The sequence below is a fragment of the Pseudophryne corroboree genome, chromosome 3, assembly GCF_028390025.1.
Source record: "Pseudophryne corroboree isolate aPseCor3 chromosome 3, aPseCor3.hap2, whole genome shotgun sequence".
NCBI lineage: Eukaryota > Metazoa > Chordata > Amphibia > Anura > Myobatrachidae > Pseudophryne > Pseudophryne corroboree.
In genome coordinates, this window is record NC_086446.1 from 750,198,981 (window position 1) to 750,222,705 (window position 23,725).

Sequence of the window (23,725 nt, forward strand, 5' to 3'; positions counted from 1 at the left end):
CAACAAAAGTTAACCCTAGTGCATACCTCCCAACTTTTGTTGCAGCAGAAGAGGGAGACACAAGGGGGCGTGGCCTATGAAAAAGGGTGTGGCTTCACGGAGGGCCCACGGTCGCGAGCCACTCCCCCTTTTCGTCACTGAGGGGGCATGCTTAGCGCTCCGTGAGCCGCTGGCATGCCCCCTCTCCTTCTGGCTCCACTGAAAAGACGCTGTGCGCATGCGCACAGCGTCTATTCACCACTGCTCTGCTAAGCAGAGCAGTGTGTGCAGGAGCCTCCCGACTGCCACCCCACCGCGGGACACTGCGGCCCGCGGGTGGGACAGCGGGACTGTCCCGCAAAAATCGGGACAGTTGGGAGGTATGCTAGTGTATAAGTGTGTACATGTATTTCGGGCAAACTAGATGGACCAAGTGGTCTTGATCTACCGTCAGACAGGGCCGTAACTAGGTGTGTGCGAAGGGGGCACCGCACATAGCGCTGCAGAGTAGGGGGCGCTGTTGGCGGCACTTGTCAATTATCTGTTTTAACTACTTTCACTTGCAGATTCTACCCTTTTTGAAGTCCAGCATCTCCTGACCACCCCTGTCTCCTACCCTGATCCAGGGCCGTAACTAGCAGTGTGCTAGCGGTGCCTTGCTCACATTGCAAAGGCACTGTGGGTGCAATACCGCCAGCAGTACCCGCACGACCGCGCTCCTGCCGCTATCAATCCAGCACCCGTGACAAGCCGGTCCTCTGCCTGGCTGGCCGCCCACCAGCCCGACTACCTTACAATCTGCTTGCCCATCCGCCCCTGTCGGAAAGGGAGGAAGGGCCCAGGTCCTGCTGGCTGCCAGCTACTGCTCACAGCAGCAGAACAAGTTTATTTGTAGCGTCTCACATCACGGCACGCCTCTAGAGGAGAGAGGCGCCTGGGGCGCACCAGAGGAGCAAGCAGCCCCTTTCAGGAGAAAACAGAAGTCCGGGTAATTAAGTTTGCCCCCTCTGCCCGGCTGCACAGTGAGTGTGTGTGTGTGTGTGTGTGTGTGTGTGTGTGTGTGTGTGTGTGTGTGTGTGTGTGTGTGTGTATGTTTGTGCATGGAGAGAGAAAGAGAAGAAAGGGGGCTCTACCTGGTGCAATAGGTCTACCTGGTGCAATGTATAAAAAGAAAGGGGGTTCTACCTGGTGCAATGCATAAAAAGAAAGGGGCTCTACCTGGTGCAATGTATAAAAAGAAAGGGGGTTCTACCTGGTGCAATGCATAAAAAGAAAGGGGCTCTACCTGGTGCAATGTATAAAAGGAAATGGGGCTCTACCTGGTGCAGTATGTAGAAGGGGGTGCTACCTGGCACAGTGTATAAAACGGGGCTCTAACTGGTGCAGTCTGTAAAAGGTGGCTCTACCTGCCGTAATGTATAAAAGGGGACTCTACCTGCTGTAATATATAAAATGGGGCTCTACCTGCCGTACTGTTTAAAAGATGGCTCTACCTGCCGTAATGTGTAAAAGGAAAGACTACCTGCCGTAATGTGTAAAAGGGGGCTCTACCTGGCATAATGTGTGATAGGGGCTCTACCTGGAATAATGTGTAAAATGGGGCTCTACCTGGCGTATTGTATGATGGGCTCTACCTGGCGTAATGTGTGACAGGGGCTCTACCTTGCGTAATGTGTAAAAGGTGCTCTACCCGGTGTAATGTGTGTAAGTGGTACTACTGTGCACCGTAATTTGAATAATAGAGACTACAGTACAGCGTAATATGAATTGGTATTATTTTGTGGCCACTCCCCTTCCCCATTAAGCCAGACCCCTTCATTTTTTACGTGTGCCTACGGCGCACTGGCCCTGTTCTACATATGAGGGGAGGGGGGGGGGGGGACGCCGATGCTGTTTCTTGCACACAGCGCTAAAATGTCTAGTTACGGCACTGCCGTCAGATTCTATGTTTCTGTCCTTCCAACTCTAAGGGGCCTATTCATCATCGCTAATAGGCCCTAATTCATTCATTTTTCAGGGTCCTATATGCCCATCTACAGGTGGTGCTGATTACCAGCGCCCTGTTTCGTTCTATGGGAAGGAAGTCCAGAGTTGCAAAGAGGGATCCGCTCTGCAGTGAGTGACCTCGCAGTGCAGAACTGGCCCCTTTTGCAGGGACAGCTGACTTTCGGACCGGCTGTCCCCCCCCCCACTGGAGCCGGGTCTGGGACTCCAGGTCGACAACAAAAAGGTCGACACACCTTAGGTCGACGCCGATTGGTCGACACACCTTAGGTCGACATGGACAAAAGGTCGACAGGAACAAGGTCGACATGGAAAAAGGTCGACATGAGTTTTTTATGTTTTTTTGTGTCGTTTTCTTCGTAGAGTGACTGGGAACCCCAATTAGTGCACCGCGTCCCCTCGCATAGCTCGCTTCACTCGCCATGCTTCGGGCATGGTGCCTTCGCTCCGCTTCGCTCGGCACAGATTACCGTTCCAATCGTAGTCCACGTGGATCGTTAAGTATGAAAAGGTTCCAAAAAAAGAAAAAAAAATGTGAAAAACTCATGTCGACCTTTTATCATGTCGACCTTGTTCTTGTCGACATTTTGTCCATGTCAACCTTTTGTCCATGTCGACCTAAGGTGTGTCGACCAATTGGCGGCAACCTAAGGTGTGTCGACCTTTTTGTTGTCGACCTGGAGTCCGGATACCCTGGAGCCATGCTGAATTACTCAGGTAATTGAGAATCCATTGAGTATGCAACTTATGGCGAGTTGGATACTTAATTATCAGGAGCTGTATAGGCCCCTAAATCTATCTGTGTATTTACAAATTTTCAACCACTGAAGTGCAACTTTGGTTTTACCAATTTGCAAAAGCCCACCTTCCAAATTCTCTACAACTCTCAACACATTATTATTAAACAAATTGCTAAAAAGTGCTTCTATTTTTTACTCTAATGTAACACTTTATAACACTAATTATTATCTCTCACCCATATAACACTCTCAGCACATAGCAGCTGCTTTTTACTAATGTAACACGTTTTAACACTTAAACGTGTCACTAGTGTGATGCCTTGGGGCGGTTGACTTGTGCTGGCCTGGGGGTCCCGTGCCCTGGACTTGAACCTTAGTAGTAGGAACCCACCAGCTGGTCACGGTTTGTGGGCCCATATTTTCGGCCAAAATTATGCTAAGCGCCTCAACTTGACTCTACAGTATGTTATAGTGCAGTGTTCATCGTAAATATTTTGATTAGCAGTGTTTGAGAGTGTGCACCTGCATTTTCTCTTTTTGTTGGTGTTGAACAACAAGTCTCAGCATGGTAGCACCTCTCATTATTTGTATAATTATGGTGTGTAGTCCAAGCCCCCACCCATACTGTGTATAGACCGAATTCCTTGCTGGATGGTAGCGTGCCGATGGAGATGGGATGCCTGTTTCACTGTTTCAGCCAGATGCACCCAGTATGTGGCTGGTGCAAGTCCCCATACTAATAATTACAACTGCAACTGCGGATGTAAGAACAGCAGGTGGTACATAAGAACAGTGGGCGGGCTGTAAGAACAGTGGGCGGGCTGTAAGAACAGTGGGCGGGCTGTAAGAACAGTGGACGGGCTGTAAGAACAATGAGCGGGATGTAAGAACAGTGGACAGGGCGTAAGATCAGTGGGCAGGATGTAAGAACAGTGGACAGGGTGTAAAATCAGTGGGCGGGGTGTAAGAACAATGAGCGGGACATAAGAAAAGTGGACTGGGTGTAAGATCAGTGGGCGGCATGTAAGAACAGTGGGCGTTGTGTAAGAACAATGGGGGTCATTCCGAGTTAATCGCTCGCTAGCAGTTTGTAGCAGCCGTGCAAACGCTATGCCGCCTCCCACTGGGAGTGTATTTTAGCTTAGCAGAAGTGTGAACGTTTTTATCGCAGAGCGGCTGCAAAAAATTTTTGTGCAGTTTCAGAGTAGCTCAAAACCTACTCAGCACTTGCGATCACTTCAGACTGTTCAGTTCCGGATTTGACGTCACACACCCGCCCAGCCACGTTTGCGTTTTCCCTGGCACGCCTGCATTTTTCCGAACACTCCCTGAACACGATCAGTTGCCACCCAGAAACTCCCAATCCATGTCAATCACTCTGCGGCAACCAGTGCGACTGAAATGCATTGCTAGACCCTGTGCAAAACTGCATCGTTCGTTGTGCCCGTACGTCGTGTGTAGGCATTGCGCCGCATACGCATGCGCAGAACTGCCTTTATTTAGCCTGATCGCTGCGCTGCGAACAAATGCAGTTAGCGATCAACATGGAATGACCACCAATGAGCGGGATATAAGAACAGTGGGCAAGGTGTAAGAACAGTGGGCGGGATGTAAGATCAATGAGTGGGATGTAAGAACAGTGGACAGGGTGTAAGAACAGTGGGCGGGGTATAAAAACAATGAGTGGGATGTAAAAACAGTGGACAGGGTGTAAGAACAGTGGGCAGGGTATAAGAACAATGAGTGGGATGTAAGAACAGTGGACAGGGTGTAAGAACAGTGGGCAGGGTATAAGAACAATGAGTGGGATGTAAGAACAGTGGACAGGGTGTAAGAACAGTGGGCGGGGTAAAAAACAATGAGTGGGATGTAAAAACAGTGGGCAGGATGTAAGAACAGTGGGCGGGATGTAAGGACAATGGGCAGGATGTAAGAACAGTGGGCGGGGTAAAAACAATGAGTGGGATGTAAAAACAGTGGGCAGGATGTAAGAACAGTGGGCGGGATGTAAGAACAATGGGCAGGATGTAAGATCAATGAGTGGGATGTAAGAACAGTGGGCAGGGTGCAAGAACAGTGGGCGGGATGTAAGAACAGTGGGCAGGGTGTAAGATCAATGAGTGGGATGTAAGAACAGTGGGCAGGGTGCAAGAACAGTGGGCGGGGTGTAAAAACAATGAGTGGGATGTAAGAACAGTGGACAGGGTGTAAGATCAAGGAGTGTCATTCTGACCCGATTGCACGCTGCAGTTTATCGCAGCGGTGTGATTGGGTCAGAACTGCGCATGCGCCGGCACCGCAGTGCGCCGGTGCATGCCAGACGGCCGAGGCGGTCGCTGGGCAGGACTGCGGCGTTTGCTCACCATTTTGTGGGCGCGGCCCGGCCAACATGGGCGTGGCCGGACCGAACGGGAGGCGGGCCGCAGCCGCTGCGTGACGTCACACGCATCCGCTGCGGGCCGGGGAGCGAGGAGTAGCTCCCGGCCAGCCCGCTAAAGCTGCGCTGGTTGGGAGCTACTCTTGAAGTACAAAGGCATCGCCGCAGTGCGATGCCTTTGCACTTCTGCGGTGGGGGGGGGGGGCCGCACTGACATGCGGGGCGGGATATCCCTGTGCTGGGCGTCCCCCCGCATTTCAGTGTGAATGATCGTAGCTGTGCTAAATTTCTCGGAATGACCCACAATGAGTGGGATGTAAGAACAGTGGGCAGGGTATAAGAACAGTGGGCGGGATGTAAGAACAGTGGCACAGGGTGTAAGATCAGTGGGCGGGATGTAAGAACAGTGGGCAGGATCTAAGAACAGTGGGCAGGATGTAAGAACAATGAGTGGGATGTAAGAACAGTGGCACAGGGTGTAAGATCAGTGGGCGGGATGTAAGAACAGTGGCACAGGGTGTAAGATCAGTGGGCGGGATGTAAGATCAGTGGGCGGGATGTAAGAACAGTGGCACAGGGTGTAAGATCAGTGGGCGGGATGTAAGAACAATGAGTGGGATGTAAGAACAGTGGCACAGGGTGTAAGATCAGTGGGCAGGATGTAAGAACAGTGGCACAGGGTGTAAGATCAGTGGGCGGGATGTAAGATCAGTGGGCGGGATGTAAGAACAGTGGCACAGGGTGTAAGATCAGTGGGCGGGATGTAAGATCAGTGGGCGGGATGTAAGAACAGTGGGCAGGGTGTAAGAACAATGAGCGGGATGTAAGAACAGTGAGCAGGATCTAAGAACAGTGGGCGGGATGTAAGAACAATGAGTGGGGTGTAAGAACAGTGGCACAGGGTGTAAGATCAGTGGGCGGGATGTAAGAACAGTGGCACAGGGTGTAAGAACAGTGCGCGGGCTGTAAGAACAGTGGACGGGCTGTAAGAACAGTGGACGGGCTGTAAGAACAATGAGCGGGATGTAAGAACAGTGGACAGGGCGTAAGATCAGTGGGCAGGATGTAAGAACAGTGGACAGGGTGTAAAATCAGTGGGCGGGGTGTAAGAACAATGAGCGGGACGTACTATTGTGTACAATTCTGGGCACCGTACTACAAAAAGGATATCCTGGAGCTTGAAAAGGTACAGAGGGGGGCGACCAAACTAATTAAGGGCATGGAGACTATGGAATACAAGGAAAGGCTTGAAAGACTAGGCATGTTTACATTGGAAAAGCGGAGACTAAGAGGGGATATGATCAACATCTACAAATATATAAGGGGACAATACACAGAGCTTGCGCGGGACCTGTTTTTGGTTAGATCAACACAGAGGACTCGTGGACACTCGCTCAGGTTAGAGGAGAGGAGATTCCGCACAATACGGCGTAAAGGCTTTTTCACGGTAAGGACAATACATGTTTGGAATTCCCTGCCCGAGGGAGTTGTAATGGCGGAATCTGTCAACTCCTTTAAGAATGGGTTAGATAAATTCCTAATGGATAAGGATATCCAGGGGTATGGTGCATAGTCATGCATTATAGTTACTATAAATAGGGATAAAATGTAACGGCTGACAGCAGCATCAGTCAGAAATTTTAGTCAAATCATCATGCATAGGAGACCACAAATAGGTTGAACTCGATGGACAATTGTCTTTTTTCAACCTCAGATACTATGTTACTATGTAAGAAAAGTGGACTGGGTGTAAGATCAGTGGGCGGCATGTAAGAACAGTGGGCGTGGTGTAAGAACAATGGGGGTCATTCCGAGTTAATCGCTCGCTAGCAGTTTGTAGCAGCCATGCAAACGCTATGCCGCCTCCCACTGGGAGTGTATTTTAGCTTAGCAGAAGTGTGAACGTTTTTATCGCAGAGCGCCTGCAAAAAAATTTTGTGCAGTTTCAGAGTAGCTCAAAACCTACTCAGCACTTGCGATCACTTCAGACTGTTCAGTTCCGGATTTGACGTCACACACCCGCCCAGCCACGTTTGCGTTTTCCCTGGCACGCCTGCATTTTTCCGAACACTCCCTGAAAACGATCAGTTGCCACCCAGAAACTCCCAATTCATGTCAATCACTCTGCGGCAACCAGTGCGACTGAAATGCATTGCTAGACCCTGTGCAGAACTGCATCGTTCGTTGTGCCCTTACGTCGTGTGTAGGCATTGCGCCGCATACGCATGTGCAGAACTGCCGTTATTTAGCCTGATCGCTGCGCTGCGAACAAATGCAGTTAGCGATCAACACGGAATGACCACCAATGAGCGGGATATAAGAACAGTGGGCAAGGTGTAAGAACAGTGGGTGGGGTGTAAAAACAATGAGTGGGATGTAAGAACAGTGGACAGGGTGTAAAAACAATGAGTGGGATGTAAAAACAGTGGACAGGGTGTAAGAACAGTGGGCGGGGTATAAGAACAATGAGTGGGATGTAAGAACAGTGGACAGGGTGTAAGAACAGTGGGCGGGGTAAAAAACAATGAGTGGGATGTAAAAACAGTGGGCAGGATGTAAGAACAGTGGGCGGGATGTAAGAACAATGGGCAGGATGTAAGATCAATGAGTGGGATGTAAGAACAGTGGGCAGGGTGCAAGAACAGTGGGCGGGGTGTAAAAACAATGAGTGGGATGTAAGAACAGTGGACAGGGTGTAAGATCAAGGAGTGTCGTTCTGACCCGATTGCACGCTGCAGTTTATCGCAGCGGTGTGATTGGGTCAGAACTGCGCATGCGCCGGCACCGCAGTGCGCCGGTGCATGCCAGATGGCCGAGGCGGTCGCTGGGCGGGACTGCGGCGTTTGCTCACCATTTTGTGGGCGTGGCCCGGCCAACATGGGCGTTGCTGGACCGAACGGGAGGCTGGCCGCAGCCGCTGCGTGACGTCACACGCAGCCGCTGCGGGCCAGGGAGCGAGGAGTAGCTCCCGGCCAGCCCGCTAAAGCTGCGCTGGTTGGGAGCTACTCTTGAAGTACAAAGGCATCGCGCAGTGCGATGCCTTTGCACTTCTGCGGTGGGGGTGGGGGGGCGCACTGACATGCGGGGCGGGATATCCCTGTGCTGGGCGTCCCCCCGCATTTCAGTGTGAATGATCGTAGCTGTGCTAAATTTCTCGGAATGACCCACAATGAGTGGGATGTAAGAACAGTGGGCAGGGTATAAGAACAGTGGGCGGGATGTAAGAACAGTGGCACAGGGTGTAAGATCAGTGGGCGGGATGTAAGAACAGTGGGCAGGGTGTAAGAACAATGAGCGGGATGTAAGAACAGTGGGCAGGTTGTAAGAACAATGAGTGGGATGTAAGAACAGTGGACAGGGTGTAAGATCAGTGGGCGGGATGTAAGAACAGTGGCACAGGGTGTAAGATCAGTGGGCGGGATGTAAGAACAGTGGCACAGGGTGTAAGATCAGTGGGCGGGATGTAAGAACAGTGGGCAGGGTGTAAGAACAGTAGGCAGGGTGTAAGATCAGTGGGCGGGATATAAGAATAGTGGGCAGGGTGTAAGAACAGTGGGCGGGATGTAAGATCAGTGGACAGGGTGTAAGATCAGTGGGCGGGATGTAAGAACAGTGGGCAGGGTGTAAGAACAATGAGCGGGATGTAAGATCAGTGGACAGGGTGTAAGATCAGTGGGTGGGATGTAAGATCAGTGGACAGGGTGTAAGATCAGTGGGCGGGATGTAAGATCAGTGGACAGGGTGTAAGATCAGTGGGCGGGATGTAAGAACAGTGGGCAGGGTGTAAGATCAGTGGGCGGGATGTAAGAACAGTGGGCAGGGTATAAGAACAGTGGGCGGGATGTAAGAACAGTGGCACAGGATGTAAGATCAGTGGGCGGGATGTAAGAACAGTGGGCAGGGTGTAAGAACAATGAGCGGGATGTAAGAGCAATGAGCAGGATGTAAGAACAGTGGGCGGGATGTAAGAACAGTGGGCGGGATGTAAGAACAGTGAGCAGGATGTAAGAACAATGAGTGGGATGTAAGAACAATGAGTGGGATGTAAGAACAGTGGACGGGATGTAAGAACAGTGGACGGGATGTAAGAACAGTGGACGGGATGTAAGAACAGTGGGCGGGATGTAAGAGCAGTGGGCGGGATGTAAGAGCAGTGGGCGAGATGTAAGAACAGTGGGCATGGTGTAAGAACAGTGGCACAGGGTGTAAGATCAGTGGGCGGGATGTAAGAACAGTGGGCAGGATGTAAGAACAATGAGCGGGATGTAAGAACAGTGGGCGGGATGTAAGAACAGTGGGCAGGATGTAAGAACAGTGGGCAGGGTGTAAGAACAGTGGCACAGGGTGTAAGATCAGTGGGCGGGATGTAAGAACAGTGGGCAGGATGTAAGAGCAATGAGCAGGATGTAAGAACAGTGGGCGGGATGTAAGAACAGTGGGCAGGATGTAAGAACAGTGGGCAGGGTGTAAGAACAGTGGGCGGGATGTAAGAACAGTGGGCGGGATGTAAGAACAGTGGGCGGGATGTAAGAACAGTGGGCGGGATGTAAGAACAGTGGGCATGGTGTAAGAACAGTTGCACAGGGTGTAAGATCAGTGGGCAGGGTGTAAGATCATTGAGCAGGATGTAAGAACAGTGGACAGGGTGTAAGATCATTGGGCGGGATGTAAGAACAGTGGACAGGGTGTAAGATCAGTGGGCGGGATGTAAGAACAGTGGCACAGGGTGTAAGATCATTGAGCAGGATGTAAGAACAGTGGATAGGGTGTAAAATCAGTGGGCGGGATGTAAGAACAGTGGACAGGGTGTAAGATCATTGGGCGGGATGTAAGATCAGTGGACAGGGTGTAAGATCAATGGGCGGGATGTAAGAACAGTGGACAGGATAGGCTTCCACATTTAGTCGCACCGATTTTTAGTAGACAAAAGTGGATTAGTGCATTGCAAAAATATAATTAATTCATTTACATTAACTAGTAAGCAGGCATCAGGCTGCCACGACTATATGGAAAAGCGGCTATTTTAGGTACAGCCTTAACAGCAATAGCACTGTTACTGTTTTTTGGGGGATTCTGTTTACACTGAAATAACCTTCTAATTCTTTTCCCACGTACTTTAGAAAAATCTCCAATGAGGTCATCGTCTTCATGGTTTTCATCATTCAAAGTTGGACTGATGTCACTGATCTATAGCAAGCGGTGAGAAGAGGTGATAACATTACAGGATGCATGGCGATGCTCAGCTACAGAATCCTATTGATGCAACAGCTACAACAAGAAGAGCTACCAAGAGGGGGAGAGGGTAGGTACTAATTACCTGGCTTGTTGGAGGTCCGCTCCCCGCCCCCTTTTTACCTGTCAGCCTGGCTGAAGGACACACAGCATCCCCTCCCTGTACAGCGCGCAGCATTACAGCAAATATATTTTTACATCTTTCCTCTAAGGGGCGTGGCAAGCCTCCTGCAGTTAGGCCACACCCCTAAAAATACCCGGCACAGCGCTCTACATCCCTGATGACAAAGTGAGAGGCAGTCATTCAAATGGCCTATCCCAATGTTCTTCAGTGGTTCTTTTACCTCAAGTACCTCCAGCAGACCATGTTTTCAGGATTTCCTCTAATAATGCACTGATAAACTAATCTAATTGACTAGATCTAGGCGCGTTCTGTCCTCTTCTGTTGCCCAAGGCAACACTTTCTCTCTCTCCCGCTCTACCCCACATTGTATGTCACTATGGCGCAGCGATTGCAGGATGGAGTGCAGGAGTCTCCTTCTGTGATCATTTATTACAGAGCGACCCTTAAGGGAATGTAACCCACAATGATAATGTGAGCTACGTGTTACCGTAAACCTCCTGATCTCATAACGCTCTTTATTTTCTGTCCGGCTGCCGCTTCGCCGTCTGTCATGGCCGTGTTTAGCTTTCAGCGCTCTCTGGGTTTTCTGTTCTGTAACAAGCTCTGGGCTGTGGAATAGGTCTGACAGCTTCATTCGTGAGTTTCTCTAGGGAGGAAAAGAATATATATCAGAGGTAGGTAGTGTAGTTACAGTGACACATCCATTAATGCAGGGCTGGATTAAGGGCCACATATTCCTGGGGCTGAAAATGGTGGAGGGCCTGTTGTGAGAAGGGGTGGGGCTGTGGCCTTTGCTGTGTGGGTGTGGTCAGTACTAGGTGGGTGTGTACACCCCATACACTATGGGGGTTATTCAGAGTGGTTAACAAACCAAAAAATTTAGCAATTGGGCAAAACCATGCTGCACAGCAGGGGAGGGCAGATGTAACATGTGCAGAGAGAGTTAGATTTGGGTGGGTTATATAGTGTCTCTGTGCGGGGTAAATACTGGCTGCTTTATTTTTACACTGCAAATTAGATTTCAGTTTGAACACACCCCACCCAGATCTAACTCTCTCTGCACATGTTACATCTGCCCCACCTGCAGTGCAGCATGGTTTTGCCCAATTGCTAACTTTTTTGGTTTGCTAACAACTCTGAATAACCCCCTATTAGCGCCAATGCCGCCCTGTTCAGTATCAAAGGTCAGGTACAGGGCCGTATTATCCACAAGGCTGACTGCGCTGAAGCCTAGGGTACCCGCAGGGACTAGGGGCCCATCTGTTTTTTTTTTTTTTGCTGAGGCACTGTTACCTGCACCCTCGGGCTCTTATGGTTGAAGGCACTTTGCACTCTGCAAGGCACACTCGTTGCCAGCTGAGGTTTGTTTTGAGAAAATGGATAAGGGGGGAGGGGGAGGGCAGTGGATCATTGGTGCAATAGCACTATTTCAAAAGAGAAAAGAAAAGGAAGAATGATTGCGCTGTGAGTTCACATTCATATGTATAAAATGCACATATGAGGGGAGCGACTTTCTAAAGTGGCCGATCCGGGTATTGGCAGAAGGTCATTTGTACCTTTCTTGTGTCTGGGCGACGTTCATTCTCCTCATTGTCTCTCACATTTACTTTTCTTCCTGGATTCTTCTAAATATAAAAAAAAAAAAAAAACCTAGTTAAGACTTATTTATGCCACTGTTAATGAGTAGAAATGCTGACTATAGATTGTATGCGGAATAAGGTATATAACAGCAGAGTGGCGTAGTGGTTAGCATTACTGCCTCACTGCACTGAGGTCATGAGTTAAATTCCTGACAAAGCACAATATATTCAGTGTTTGTATGTTCTCCTTGTGTTTGTGCGTTTTTCCTCCCACACTCAGAAAATATAAGGGTGTATGTACTAACCTTGGAGAGAGATAAAGTGGGTGCAGATAAAATACCAGCCAATCAGCTCCTGTCATTTTTCTAACACGTCTTACATGGCGGTTAGGAGTCAATTGGCTGGTACTTTAACTCTCTCCAAGGCTTAGTACATAGTGGCATCCGACAGAGGTTAGTTCTACTGTGTATGTGTGTCCATGTGGTAGTGACTGATGTGAATGACTATTTATTCTCTGTAAGACACTGCGTAATATGTGTGCGCTATATAAATGACCATTAATAAATCAATAAAACATGTACGCATCAATATAAAAAGCTACAGACAAAGGGCACTCACCGGCTTGTAGATGCTGGATTCAGAAGAGGAATCACTGTAAGATGAATAAAACAAGAACAAGAAGTACGTCATTGTGTATTATCATGTTTTTTACACCTCATTCTGAGGGGGACATGAATCAAAACTTGGAGAGAGAGAAAAAGTACCAACCAACCAGCTCCTAACTGTCATTTTACTGGCTTGTTTGAAAAATTACAGTTAGGAGCTGATTGGTCGGTACTTTACCTTTCTCCACTTTCTCTCTCTCCAAGGTTTGATACATGTCTCCTTGTATTGGCCATGTTATTTGCATCTCAATCTTGTATCTAGTTCAGAGTGTAGAGGAGGGGGCTCGTGTGCAGTCTCTGTGGAGGCTCACGCTGATGCATATGCAACTGTGCCAAGGTCTACTGTGCATGTGCATATCTCCTACAAAATGGCGCTGGTGCCATTTTGCCGGTGATTTCTGTATTGCATGTGGGCAGATCTCAGAGGAAATAGCAATGGCACCATTTTCACAGGGATTTCTATAGAGGTGGCGGAAAGGTAAGTGTAGTCAATGGGTCTAGGACAGTGGTTCCCAAACTTTCTTGAATCACGGCGCCCTAGAGTATCAGTATTTTGTTCACGGCTCCCCTAGTATAAAAGTTTTTTATTGATGAATTTGGAAAAAAATATTAAATAAAATTGTGCCTACCTGTCATCCTTAGGGTCAGTTATGTGTGTGGTGTACAGTTGTGCTGATTGCCTATATATTTTATGATTGGCAGCCACTAGCACTGGTTTTGCCTATAAACTTTGATCATAAAAAATTTGATTTGTTCCTGGACCAACCAACCTGAGGCACCTCTGCAAGAGCCTTGGGGCACATTATGGTGCCTCGGTATACAGTTTGGGAACCACTGGTCTAGTATGAGCAGTGTGGGCCCCCTGTGCACACAGCACGCCCTACACCAGGGCAGAAATTGTGGGGCCCAAAACTGACAAAATAGGAAGGTCCCCCCTCCCCACAATGGAAGTATATATATATATATATATATATATATATATATATATATATAACATAAAAATAAATATATATTTAAAAAATAAATAAAATACAATTCCTATGCCCCCAGTTATGCCCCTATCACCATATTATGCCCCACACAGTAATTACCTGACAACACATTATGCCCCCACATCATACTTGCCTACCTGACCCTCTCCATGAGGGAGAAAATGCTCTGTTCCTGGACTTTCCTGGTAATGTATGATTGCCATCACCTGTGGTGAGCTAGTTAATTGATAAGAAAGTCCAGGAACAGAGCATTTTCTCCCTCATGGAGAGGGTCAGGTAGGCAAGTATGCCCCACATTAATGTCCTTGTCACCATAATATGCAGTCCCTGCTTGTTGTCATGGGTTCTGCTTGTTGTCATGGGTTCTGCTTGTTGTCAGGGGATTCCTCCCCCCCTCCCTGCCGCCGCACCCGCAGCAGACTGTTCCACGGTTCTGTCGCTTCAAGTAAAAAAAACTATTGAAAATGTCCCTCCCAAAATGTCCGCTGCCTCAGAGGAGACAGTTATTAAAGATGCTAGATCCTCCTCTGGTATCTTTAATAACTGTCTCCTCTGAGGTGGTGGCCATCTTGAGAGGGATATTTTCAATAGAGCAGGCGGACAGGGACTGGGAAGGATGTCGGGCGGCATGAGCGGTCTGGGCCCTCTACTCTCTGTCAGAGAGGCGGGCCCAGGACAGCTGTGCCCGCAGCACCCCCATGATGGCGGTTCTGCCCTACACCCATTATAGAGATTCACCTGGTTCAGAGGAGAACATTATGCACATATTAATTTTCCTGTTCTATACTTGAAACAGGGAAACTACACTGACCTCCTGCTGGTTTTTATTCTATATTAACAGAGAGGTGTTGAATGATTGACTGATCATTTTTTGGGTTCCTTTTAGGGACTAATTATGCAAAAGAGTCTGAAATGGTCTGTTTCACAGCTATAATCCTTATCCCATCTCTTTACCATTGGTTAGATATACTTCATAGTAGAGTGTAGTTAACGAATACTTCTAAATAAGAGTCTACGCCTTCAATAGGTTGGGTCTACACCTTCAATGGGTCGGTCATATGTAGTCCTGTCTCCATCCACTTTCTGGTTCATATGTTTCCCATAGTGCATATGACATTTGCACGTATTATATTAGTGCAATTTTTTCTTTTTATGCTGAAGCAATTTGTAGACTGGGATGGTGTCAGCTGCAGAGATGCATCTTTTGGTGGGAAGATCTGAGTTAAATTGGGTGTGATCTTTGCTGAATGTGTGCACCAAAAGTCATACATTACATTTCTGTATGTCTAAATGTTTGCTCTACTACTATCCCTTATAACCTTACGTTGTCACCAATATCCTTAAATTAAACTACCTATCTCACCTTTAATCTTCTGCTCCATCGCTCTGTATAGGTCACTGTACCTGAGCAATGATGGCCGACATTTCCTGGTAAGTGGTAAAATCAATGTCATCATTTTCATGTTGGCTTTTATCATTATTTTTGTTCACGCCCGGCGACTGATTAGCGACGACGGACGCAATGAGGATTTATTTGCAATGTGAGTGACCGGTAGTGAGCGTTTGCGGGAGTTAATGGCTACAAATAAGCAGGCATGTGGCGAGCATTTCGGGGACCTGTCTGAGCCTGTGACTGTGTATCCTTACACAGTTTTAAAGGCTCCTGTAGCTTACTTGCAACGGACATTCTGAGCAGCCACACGGCCCAATGGTGCATCTTTGTCTGCAGGTGGCAGTCAGTGGATGTCTCCGTATAAATCCCTGCGGCAGTGCCATTAGCCTATTTTTGCAGATCCGCTGCATGTGAACACTCGCTTGCGAATGCACCTGGGTCCATCCCTCAATCAGGCCGAGCGCTTTGAATCGGTCTCATATTTAGGGTGCACTAACGAGGCTAATGCCCCATCTTTTAATTAAGAATTTAACTACAGAGGTTATTTAGATAGTGACTAGAATGACTGATTACTAACACTGCTCTTCTCTTTTAAAAAATAAAAATAAATATAGAATTAATGGTGTTAGTGTGTCCCGGCACTCTTCTGTCTGGTGGGAGTGTCGGCTGACCTCTGTACTCTTTTGCAGCGCGCAGATCTTTTGCACCCTGCCTGGAGCTGGTGTAAGTCCAGATATGTACTGATGAGCATGGTTGCGGTACGGGATGTAACAGTGGACGGGATAGGCTTTCACATGTAGATGCACAGATTTATTCTATACAAAGACAGGTTCTCGCATTTCCATAATGTAGTGTGCAGACACCTGCGGCCAGACGGAAAGTGTCCCTCCGGCGTGTGACTCAGAATCAGCCTCAGTTTGAGTAAAAAAAAATAGTGAAGCTTATAGGTCATTTAACAACCAGCAGGTGGCGCTCTTACCTTGTATTAAGTCTCGGTGGGGTCGACTCACTAGGGTATACTAAAATAATAAAATAAAGATAGATAGATCACTCAAGTAGCATTAGTAAATTAACAGTCAACATACTATAACCTCCACAGTAATGACAGGATGATTATGTAAAACATAGAGCATAATATTTGCTTGCAATTTCGATATGCGCCCCCCGGCGGTGGTAACTATAGGGATGCATGCCCAGTAGATGTTTTATGAGCTTCCACCTCAGAATCAGGCCCATTGTCTTATTACTTAACTTTCCGGAGTCCAGCGTTGGAGCTGCAGTAAAAAATCACCGGCAAAATGGCCACTGTGCATGCACAGTAGTGATTAGTCTCCGGAACATGGCGGGCGCCATGTTTCTAGAGACCTGCACATGCGCAGTAGACTATGGCACTGTGCTGTGAAGAGGAGAGGGCCCACCTGGCGTCTGGACAAGGGCCCTTCCTCTAAAACGCCCCTGACTGAGTATAATTGGTGTTTGATGCAGACCCGAGATTTAACTCAATCCTTTTTGTGTGCAATACAAAACCTCCATACCGCCAAGTAATGCCTTTTTCTCTAACGTCCTAGAGGATGCTGGGGACTCCGTAAGGACCATGGGGAATAGACGTGCTCCGCAGGAGATAGGGCACTTTAAGAAAGCTTTGGATTCTGGGTGTGCACTGGCTCCTCCCTCTATGTCCCTCCTCCAGACCTCAGTTTTTACACTGTGCCCAGAGGAAGATGGGTGCACTGCAGTGAGCTCTCCTGAGTTCTTTGCATTAGAAAGCATTTTTGTTTGGATTTTTCTATTTTTACAGGGAGCACTGCTGGCAACAGGCTCCCTGCATCGAGGGACTGGGGAGACTACTTAAATGATAGGATCTGCTTCCTCGACTACTGGACACCATTAGCTCCAGAGGGGGTGAACACAGGTTCATCCTGGGCGTCCACCCCCGGAGCCACGCCGCCGTTCTCCTCACAGAGCCAGAAGAACAGAAGCAAGAAGAAGTCTCAGGCGGCAGAAGCCTTCAGCGGCTTCACTGAGGTAACGCACAGCACCGCAGCTGTGCGTCATTGCTCCACACACCTCACACACTCCGGTCACTGTATGGGTGCAGGGCGCAGGGGGCGCGCCCTGGGCAGCAATAATAACACCTCAAAACATGGCAAAAAGATATATACATGCACAGCTGGGCACTGTACATGTATATAAAAGAGCCCCCGCCATTTTTACACAAATTTGAGCGGGACCGAAGCCCGCCGCCGAGGGGGTGGGGATTCTCCCTCAGCACTCACCAGCGCCATTTTTCTCTCCACAGAACGCTGAGAGGAAGCTCCCCGGACTCTCCCCTGCTTACACACGGTGAAGGGGTGTTTAAAAGAGAGGGGGGGGGGGCACATAATTGGCGGATAAGATATTATACAGTGCTGCTGGGGAAAAACATTTTGTGTTGGTCTCCAGGGTCATTGCACTGGGGTGTGTGCTGGCATACTCTCTCTCTGTCTCTCCAAAGGGCCTTAAAGGGGATACTGTCTTCAGAAAAGAGTTTCCCTGTGTGTATGAAGTGTGTCGATACGTGTGTGTCGACATGTTTGACGAGGAAGGCTCGCTTAACGTGGAGGGGGAGTGTTTGAATGTCAGGTCGCCGTCGGCAACGCCGACACCGGACTGGGTGGATATGCTGAATGTCTTAAATGCAAATGTGAATCTCCTGCATAAAAGGTTAGACAAGGCTGAGACTAGGGATCAGTCAGGTAGCCAGACCGTGCCTGTCCTTGTGGCGCCAGGACCTTCAGGGTCTCAAAAGCGCCCCATATCCCAGGTCGCTGACACAGATACCGACACAGATACTGACTCTAGTGTCGACTATGAGGATGCAAAATTACAGCCGAAAGTGGCAAAGGGTATTCGATACATGATTATTGCCATAAAAGAGGTTTTGCATATCACTGAGGAACCCCCTGTCCCTGACACGAGGGTTCACATGTATAAAGGGAAAAAGCCTGAGGTCACGTTTCCGTCCTCATTTGAGCTAAGCGAATTGTGCGAAAAGGCTTGGGAGTCTCCGGATAGGAGACTACATGTTCCCAAAAGGATTCTTATGGCGTATCCTTTTCCACAGAAGGATAGGATACGATGGGAATCTTCGCCTAAAGTAGACAAGGCACTGACACGCTTATCCAAGAAGGTGGCACTGCCTTCTCCGGATACTGCTTCCCTCAAGGATCCTGCTGATCGCAAGCAGGAAATTACCATGAAGCACATTTACACACATTCAGGAACTATCGTTAGACCGGCCATGGCGTCGGCCTGGGTTTGTAGTGCTGTCGTGGCATGGGCAGACTCCTTATCTACGGAGATTGACACCTTAGATAGGGATACCATTCTAATGACCTGTCAAAGTCAGAAAAATGTCTCAATGCACGTTGCCATATTTGCACCGCACACTGGTCCGCGCTGCGCGTGCGTACGCTCTCCCGTGGAGGCGCATACCCGCAATAGCGTGCACTCGCAGGCGCGGTATGCGTATTTACGGTAGAGTTTATGTAGTCGTAGCGTGCGACTCATTCGTTACAAATGTTCACAATTAATGTAGTTTATAGATCATGGTCCCTTTGATAGATTCTGAAAGTTTGGTTAAAATACAATGTCCCAGAGCTGAGGAATCCCTCTTTATATCGTACGAAGGGTCTAACAGGAATCATACAGCAGTGTTTGGTACCCATCGGAAGAGTATTTAATTAGCAATATTCCGGTGTTGGTTTGGAGCGTATTAATCGCTCGTGCGAATAGTTATGGACATAAGAAGTTTATGTCCATTTCTATTATTTACACATACTCAGGTATGCGGCGGGAAACCCAGTTTCCCACCCACCTGAGCTGTTGGAAATCGTCACAGCCCACCTGTATGAATCACCCTATGACCTTTTGTTATGATGCAGGGCCGAATTCCTTCGGCCAATGGACAATGGGATTGTAGGACCAGGAGATTGCATTGTGTGTGGGGCATAAATAGGCAGGCCGACCACATCCAGCTCTCACTCTTCAACGGTTCTCATTGCTGAAAATCGGGTGCTGGATGTCCAGGCGCATGCGATCGTTTCCCCTTGTGCGTAAGTTTCTCTCCGTAATCATTGTCTTTCTGTGAGCCAATTTCTCTCTATCTCTCTCTCTCTCTCTCTCTCCTCTTGTCTCTTATATCTCCCATAGTATTATAGTATTGTATCGTATTTCATTTAGGTCAGAGTAGTATTGTCTTTTTGTATTTTAGTTCTGTGGTTAGGAAGTCTCTGTTATATTGTAGTGTATCATTTGTACTGTTATCCCCTTTTACAAGTATATTAGATATAATACAGTTGATAGGCTTTGGAACCTAAACCAGTATCTGTGTGTTTTCTATAGTGTTAAGTGTTCACTTGAGCGTCGGTGACGCTCAAGCAGCTTTGTAGTTAGTCAGGTTACACAAGGTTGCACTTACACCCTGTACTCACATTAAGGTATTCTTTGTATTTCTTTGGTATAAGGTTTAAACATTAAGGTATAGTGTTGTGAGCGTCTGCATCGCTGGTGACCTCCTCGTGGTCTCGAGCGTAAGCTACGCCATAGCGAATCATTACTCTAGTCATAGCCAATAACGTGTCCTGTGATCCCTGGGCCGTGAGCGAACGTGACGCTTGAGCGTCTCGCCTACGGCTGAGCGATCGTTACGCAACTAGCGTACCATTACGGTACTTCTTAAGTAAACAGCGTACAGTGTTCTTAGCTTCATAAAGGGTTGTTTATACGACAAAGGAATTTAGCATTGTCAATTGGGGACTCGTCCTATCCTTCTCATATCTGCACTAGGTAGATTAGCAGACATTATCCCCCAGCAAAGGGTGGGAGGTTGTCTCCCAGTGCTGACGGGATAAGCGTCTGCTTCGCTTAGATAAAGAGTGCTGAAGGAATCCGGGAACCGGAAGTAAGAACAAAACGCTTGTGTCTTTTAAAACTGTTTATTTCTCTTCTGTCTTGCGTATACACGCACGCATACATATATCTGCATTTTCTGTTTCATTTTCGTATATCACTATTCCTGTTTGCCAAATTTTATAGTTGATAGAAAGTGCTAAAAAGAGATTTGCTGTTATTTCATAGTAGAGGTGATAGTTAAAGTATAGAACAAACACACGGTTTGTCTGAGATACAAGGCAGTCAGTGTGGTGTGCGGTAGATGATCAGGGATCATCTACATTGATAAAGGTAGAAATTGTGTTACGGTGGATCTTTGTTTTGCGTACACGTGTCCCTAACAAAAGACTTGCGTACGCAATCCAAACGGCAGACGCACGCAGCGTTCATTACGCAACGTAGCGTCCGGTTACGCCCACGTAGCTCAAGCTGTGATAAAGTGAAGTAACGCAAAGGCGATAATTAACGCACAGCGGTAGATAACGCGACGCGGTAAATAACGCAAATCTATTTTTGGAAAAATCTGAAATTTAGTTTAACAGATCCTGCTCCTAATTGGTAACACTTTTGGCCTAAAGACAATTTCTGCGCAGAAATAGATATAGAAACAAAAGTGTACATGTGTTGAGTGAGTGTGTTTTGTATACAAAAGTTTATATAACTTTAAGGTGGAACCAAAAGGAAAGCCGGGTACTCGTCAAGGGACATACGTGTAAGTGACATATACGGTGGCTAGGGAGGCATCCCTGGTTAAATAATATTTGAGCATTAGAGTATAGCGGACCATAAGGTAACAAGACCAGGAGGTCATAAGGTAACAAGACCAGGAGGTCATAAGGTAACAGACCAGGAGGTCATAAGGTAACAGGTAAAATAGACAAAGAGGTCCGCTATAAAAGTCCAGTGGCACAACGCCTGGGGTGTTGGTGCAGAACCCATATAGGCCATACAAGCTCTTGCTGAAGGAATCACGGCCGGAAACATCGATTCCATTGATCTTTCAGTACATGACAAGTAGTGCTCGTGTACTGAACGATTGGACCGCACGTAATTGTGTGCAGTAGTTAGTAATCTGACCTAATACCATTAGAGTAAAGTGGTCACAAACGCTATTTGTACATTCTGACGTGATTTGTGTAATTTTTTATTTTTGGAAGGGAAGTTCGCTGGTCACTCAGGAACTATCCAACAACCGATACTTGCTGGGGAACGCGCCCCAGTAAATAAAGGTTCACAGGGGCCCTAGGTTGGGTACAGCAGCTCTGGTTACAGTGATTGCAGTACTGGCCAACGTGGGCGAGAAGTAAGTGGGGTACTTGATAAACCACCACCGCCGGCCTGCCCAAGGACATCTTGGTTTGTTTGTAAGGGTTCGCTGAAAACCTTGAGATAAAGATCCAAGGAGGAATAAGCAACGCCTGCAGATTATGGGGGCCATTTGTTCAGGTAGGGGGCGATCAACCTCGGTTCGGGTTGATTCAGAGAACCGACCAGTTGGGTCGGCACGATATGTAATGTGTGAAAAATACGGTAGTCACACAGAGGTTTTATGTGATGAATGGGAGAGAATGACTGTACAAGACAGGGACAAATTCCCAAGAATAGGTAGCTTCAGTCCAGAAGTGTTACAAAATTTAAGGAGGAGGATATGTCTCGTAAAATCAACAAAGAGACGAATTCAACATCATGATTGTTTACAGTTATGGCACCAGGAAGGTGAGATACAGAGAGGTTTGGCTCTGGCGGCAGGATCTGGGGCAGTCAGGAAGTTGATTGCCACAGCTCCTCCTCCACCATACATTGCAGGAGAGAGGTTGATTGCGGAGAGAAACGCACTGGGTTGTAAAACACAAACTCTTAGTAACCCTGTAAATGTTAATGACGTTAACCAAATAACTCATGCAAGTATTAACCCGTGCAAGATGTACCCTGTTTTGAACCTTCCTCAGGAGTGTGATCAAGAAGACGATTCAGCAACAATTTCAGCTCTCTCTCTTGCAGCCACCATAGCAGAGACCACAGTAGGCACAGCGACACCCACGAGGTTAGTGAAAGCCCCTAGCGGAGGGATAGGTGAGGTCGTGTCAACGGGTAAGTACGGCACCATGCACTACACTGAAACAATTGTACCACAACAAGCAGTAGAATCTACACAGGAAGAGGCTGTTAGAATTGCTCCTGTAAGGGTAATAGCAGTTCCCAATGGAAAAACAGATGTGTCTGGAGCCACTCCCATAAGGAACATTGCCATGTACACTCCATTTTCCCGAATGGAATTAAGAACAATAGTGTCCGAATTTCCTGACCCCAGGAAGGATTTAGTTGCTAGCCAAAAATACATCAGGGATCTAGGTAACACTGTAGAACCCAACAACAAGGATTGGCAGATACTGCTAAGAGCTTGTTTACCTTCCAATGTTGACGCAACTCAATTTTTAGCTGATTGTGCATTGGATAAAGATGTACCGCTTACAGACGTGTACAACAAGGATAATGTAAAAAGGATAAATTTACAGCTAAAAGAGTATTTCCCAGCCGTTGTTAAATGGAATAAAATATTTTCCATTAAGCAAAAGGAGTCCGAAACGGCAATAGAATATTTTCACCGGGCACTATTAGAAATGGCAAAGTACACGGGTATAGAAGACATAAAGACCAACCCAAACCATCGGGAAGTAGCAGTATCTGTACTGATGGATGGTTTAAAGGAAACATTAAAGACTAGGGTTCAGACCACGCAACCATGCTGGCGAGGTCTGTCAGTGTCCGGCTTGAGAGAGGCTGCTATTGATCACGACAGAAACATCACTAGGCACAGAGAGTCGCAAAGTGATAAGTTGATGTCCGTAAGTATACAGGCGCTGACCACAAGGCAGCCTGCGTATGTACCACCGAATCCTGTGGGTAAGGCAAGTGTAATAACATGTTTTTCTTGTAACAGACCGGGACACTTTGCACGAGAATGTAGAACAAAGAATGTACAAAGATCTTTTCAACCCCCTAGACAACAACACAACACACGACATTGGGAGCAGGGTCCACAGAGGCGGAGTTTTGAGCCACATACAGGGGAAACAAAAAGATATCCCCCGAACAGAGATTGGCATGCCTCTGGTAGTTCCCAGCTAACTCCCCCACAAGTAGTTGCTGCCAATGGGATTCAGGGAGGTCAGCATACCCAATAGGGGTATGGCCATACCTGTAATCTGCAGCCAGTTAAGTTGATTGCCAGTCTTGGAAGCGAACCAGAGATTGCAATCAATGTGGCTGGTAAAACTTTAAACTTTCTTGTAGACACAGGGGCGGCCAAGTCAGTGATAAATTCGACAGTGGGCATGAGAACCACTGGTAGGACAATTCCAGCCATGGGAGTAACAGGAGTAGTCCAGCACTACCCTGTTAGCAAACCAGCCGAGATTACAATAGGGCCTTTGCATACCAAGCATTCCTTTTTGCTGGCTGCATCTGCACCAACTAATCTCCTGGGAAGAGACTTACTATGTAAAATGGGTTGCGTCATTTATTGTACTCCTGAAGGTGTATTCTTGGACATTCCTGAGAATCACGCTCAGGAAGTACGAGACATGCTAGACTCCCCATCAAAATTAATGTCACATTCCATTATGACAAATAGGAATCCATCCCAAGTAGAAGAGATGACATCTCAGATACCAGAGTCGCTTTGGACAAAAGATGGACAGGACACT

The 23,725-nt window shown here is 47.7% G+C and overlaps 1 protein-coding gene across 1 annotated transcript in view; it reads right to left on the bottom strand.

Annotated features, from left to right (window-relative positions):
* The window catches only part of LOC135056774 (M-phase inducer phosphatase 3-like), a 93,430-nt gene that overhangs the window by 29,067 nt on the left and 40,638 nt on the right, over nt 1-23,725 (bottom strand). Inside the window, exons 3-7 of the mRNA XM_063962346.1 lie at nt 16,066-16,105; nt 12,655-12,688; nt 12,013-12,081; nt 10,944-11,102; nt 10,216-10,287 (exon numbers count right to left, since the gene is read on the bottom strand). Of these exons, the coding sequence (XP_063818416.1) occupies nt 10,216-10,287; nt 10,944-11,102; nt 12,013-12,081; nt 12,655-12,688; nt 16,066-16,105 (374 nt within the window). The remainder of the gene's footprint in view (nt 1-10,215; nt 10,288-10,943; nt 11,103-12,012; nt 12,082-12,654; nt 12,689-16,065; nt 16,106-23,725) is intronic.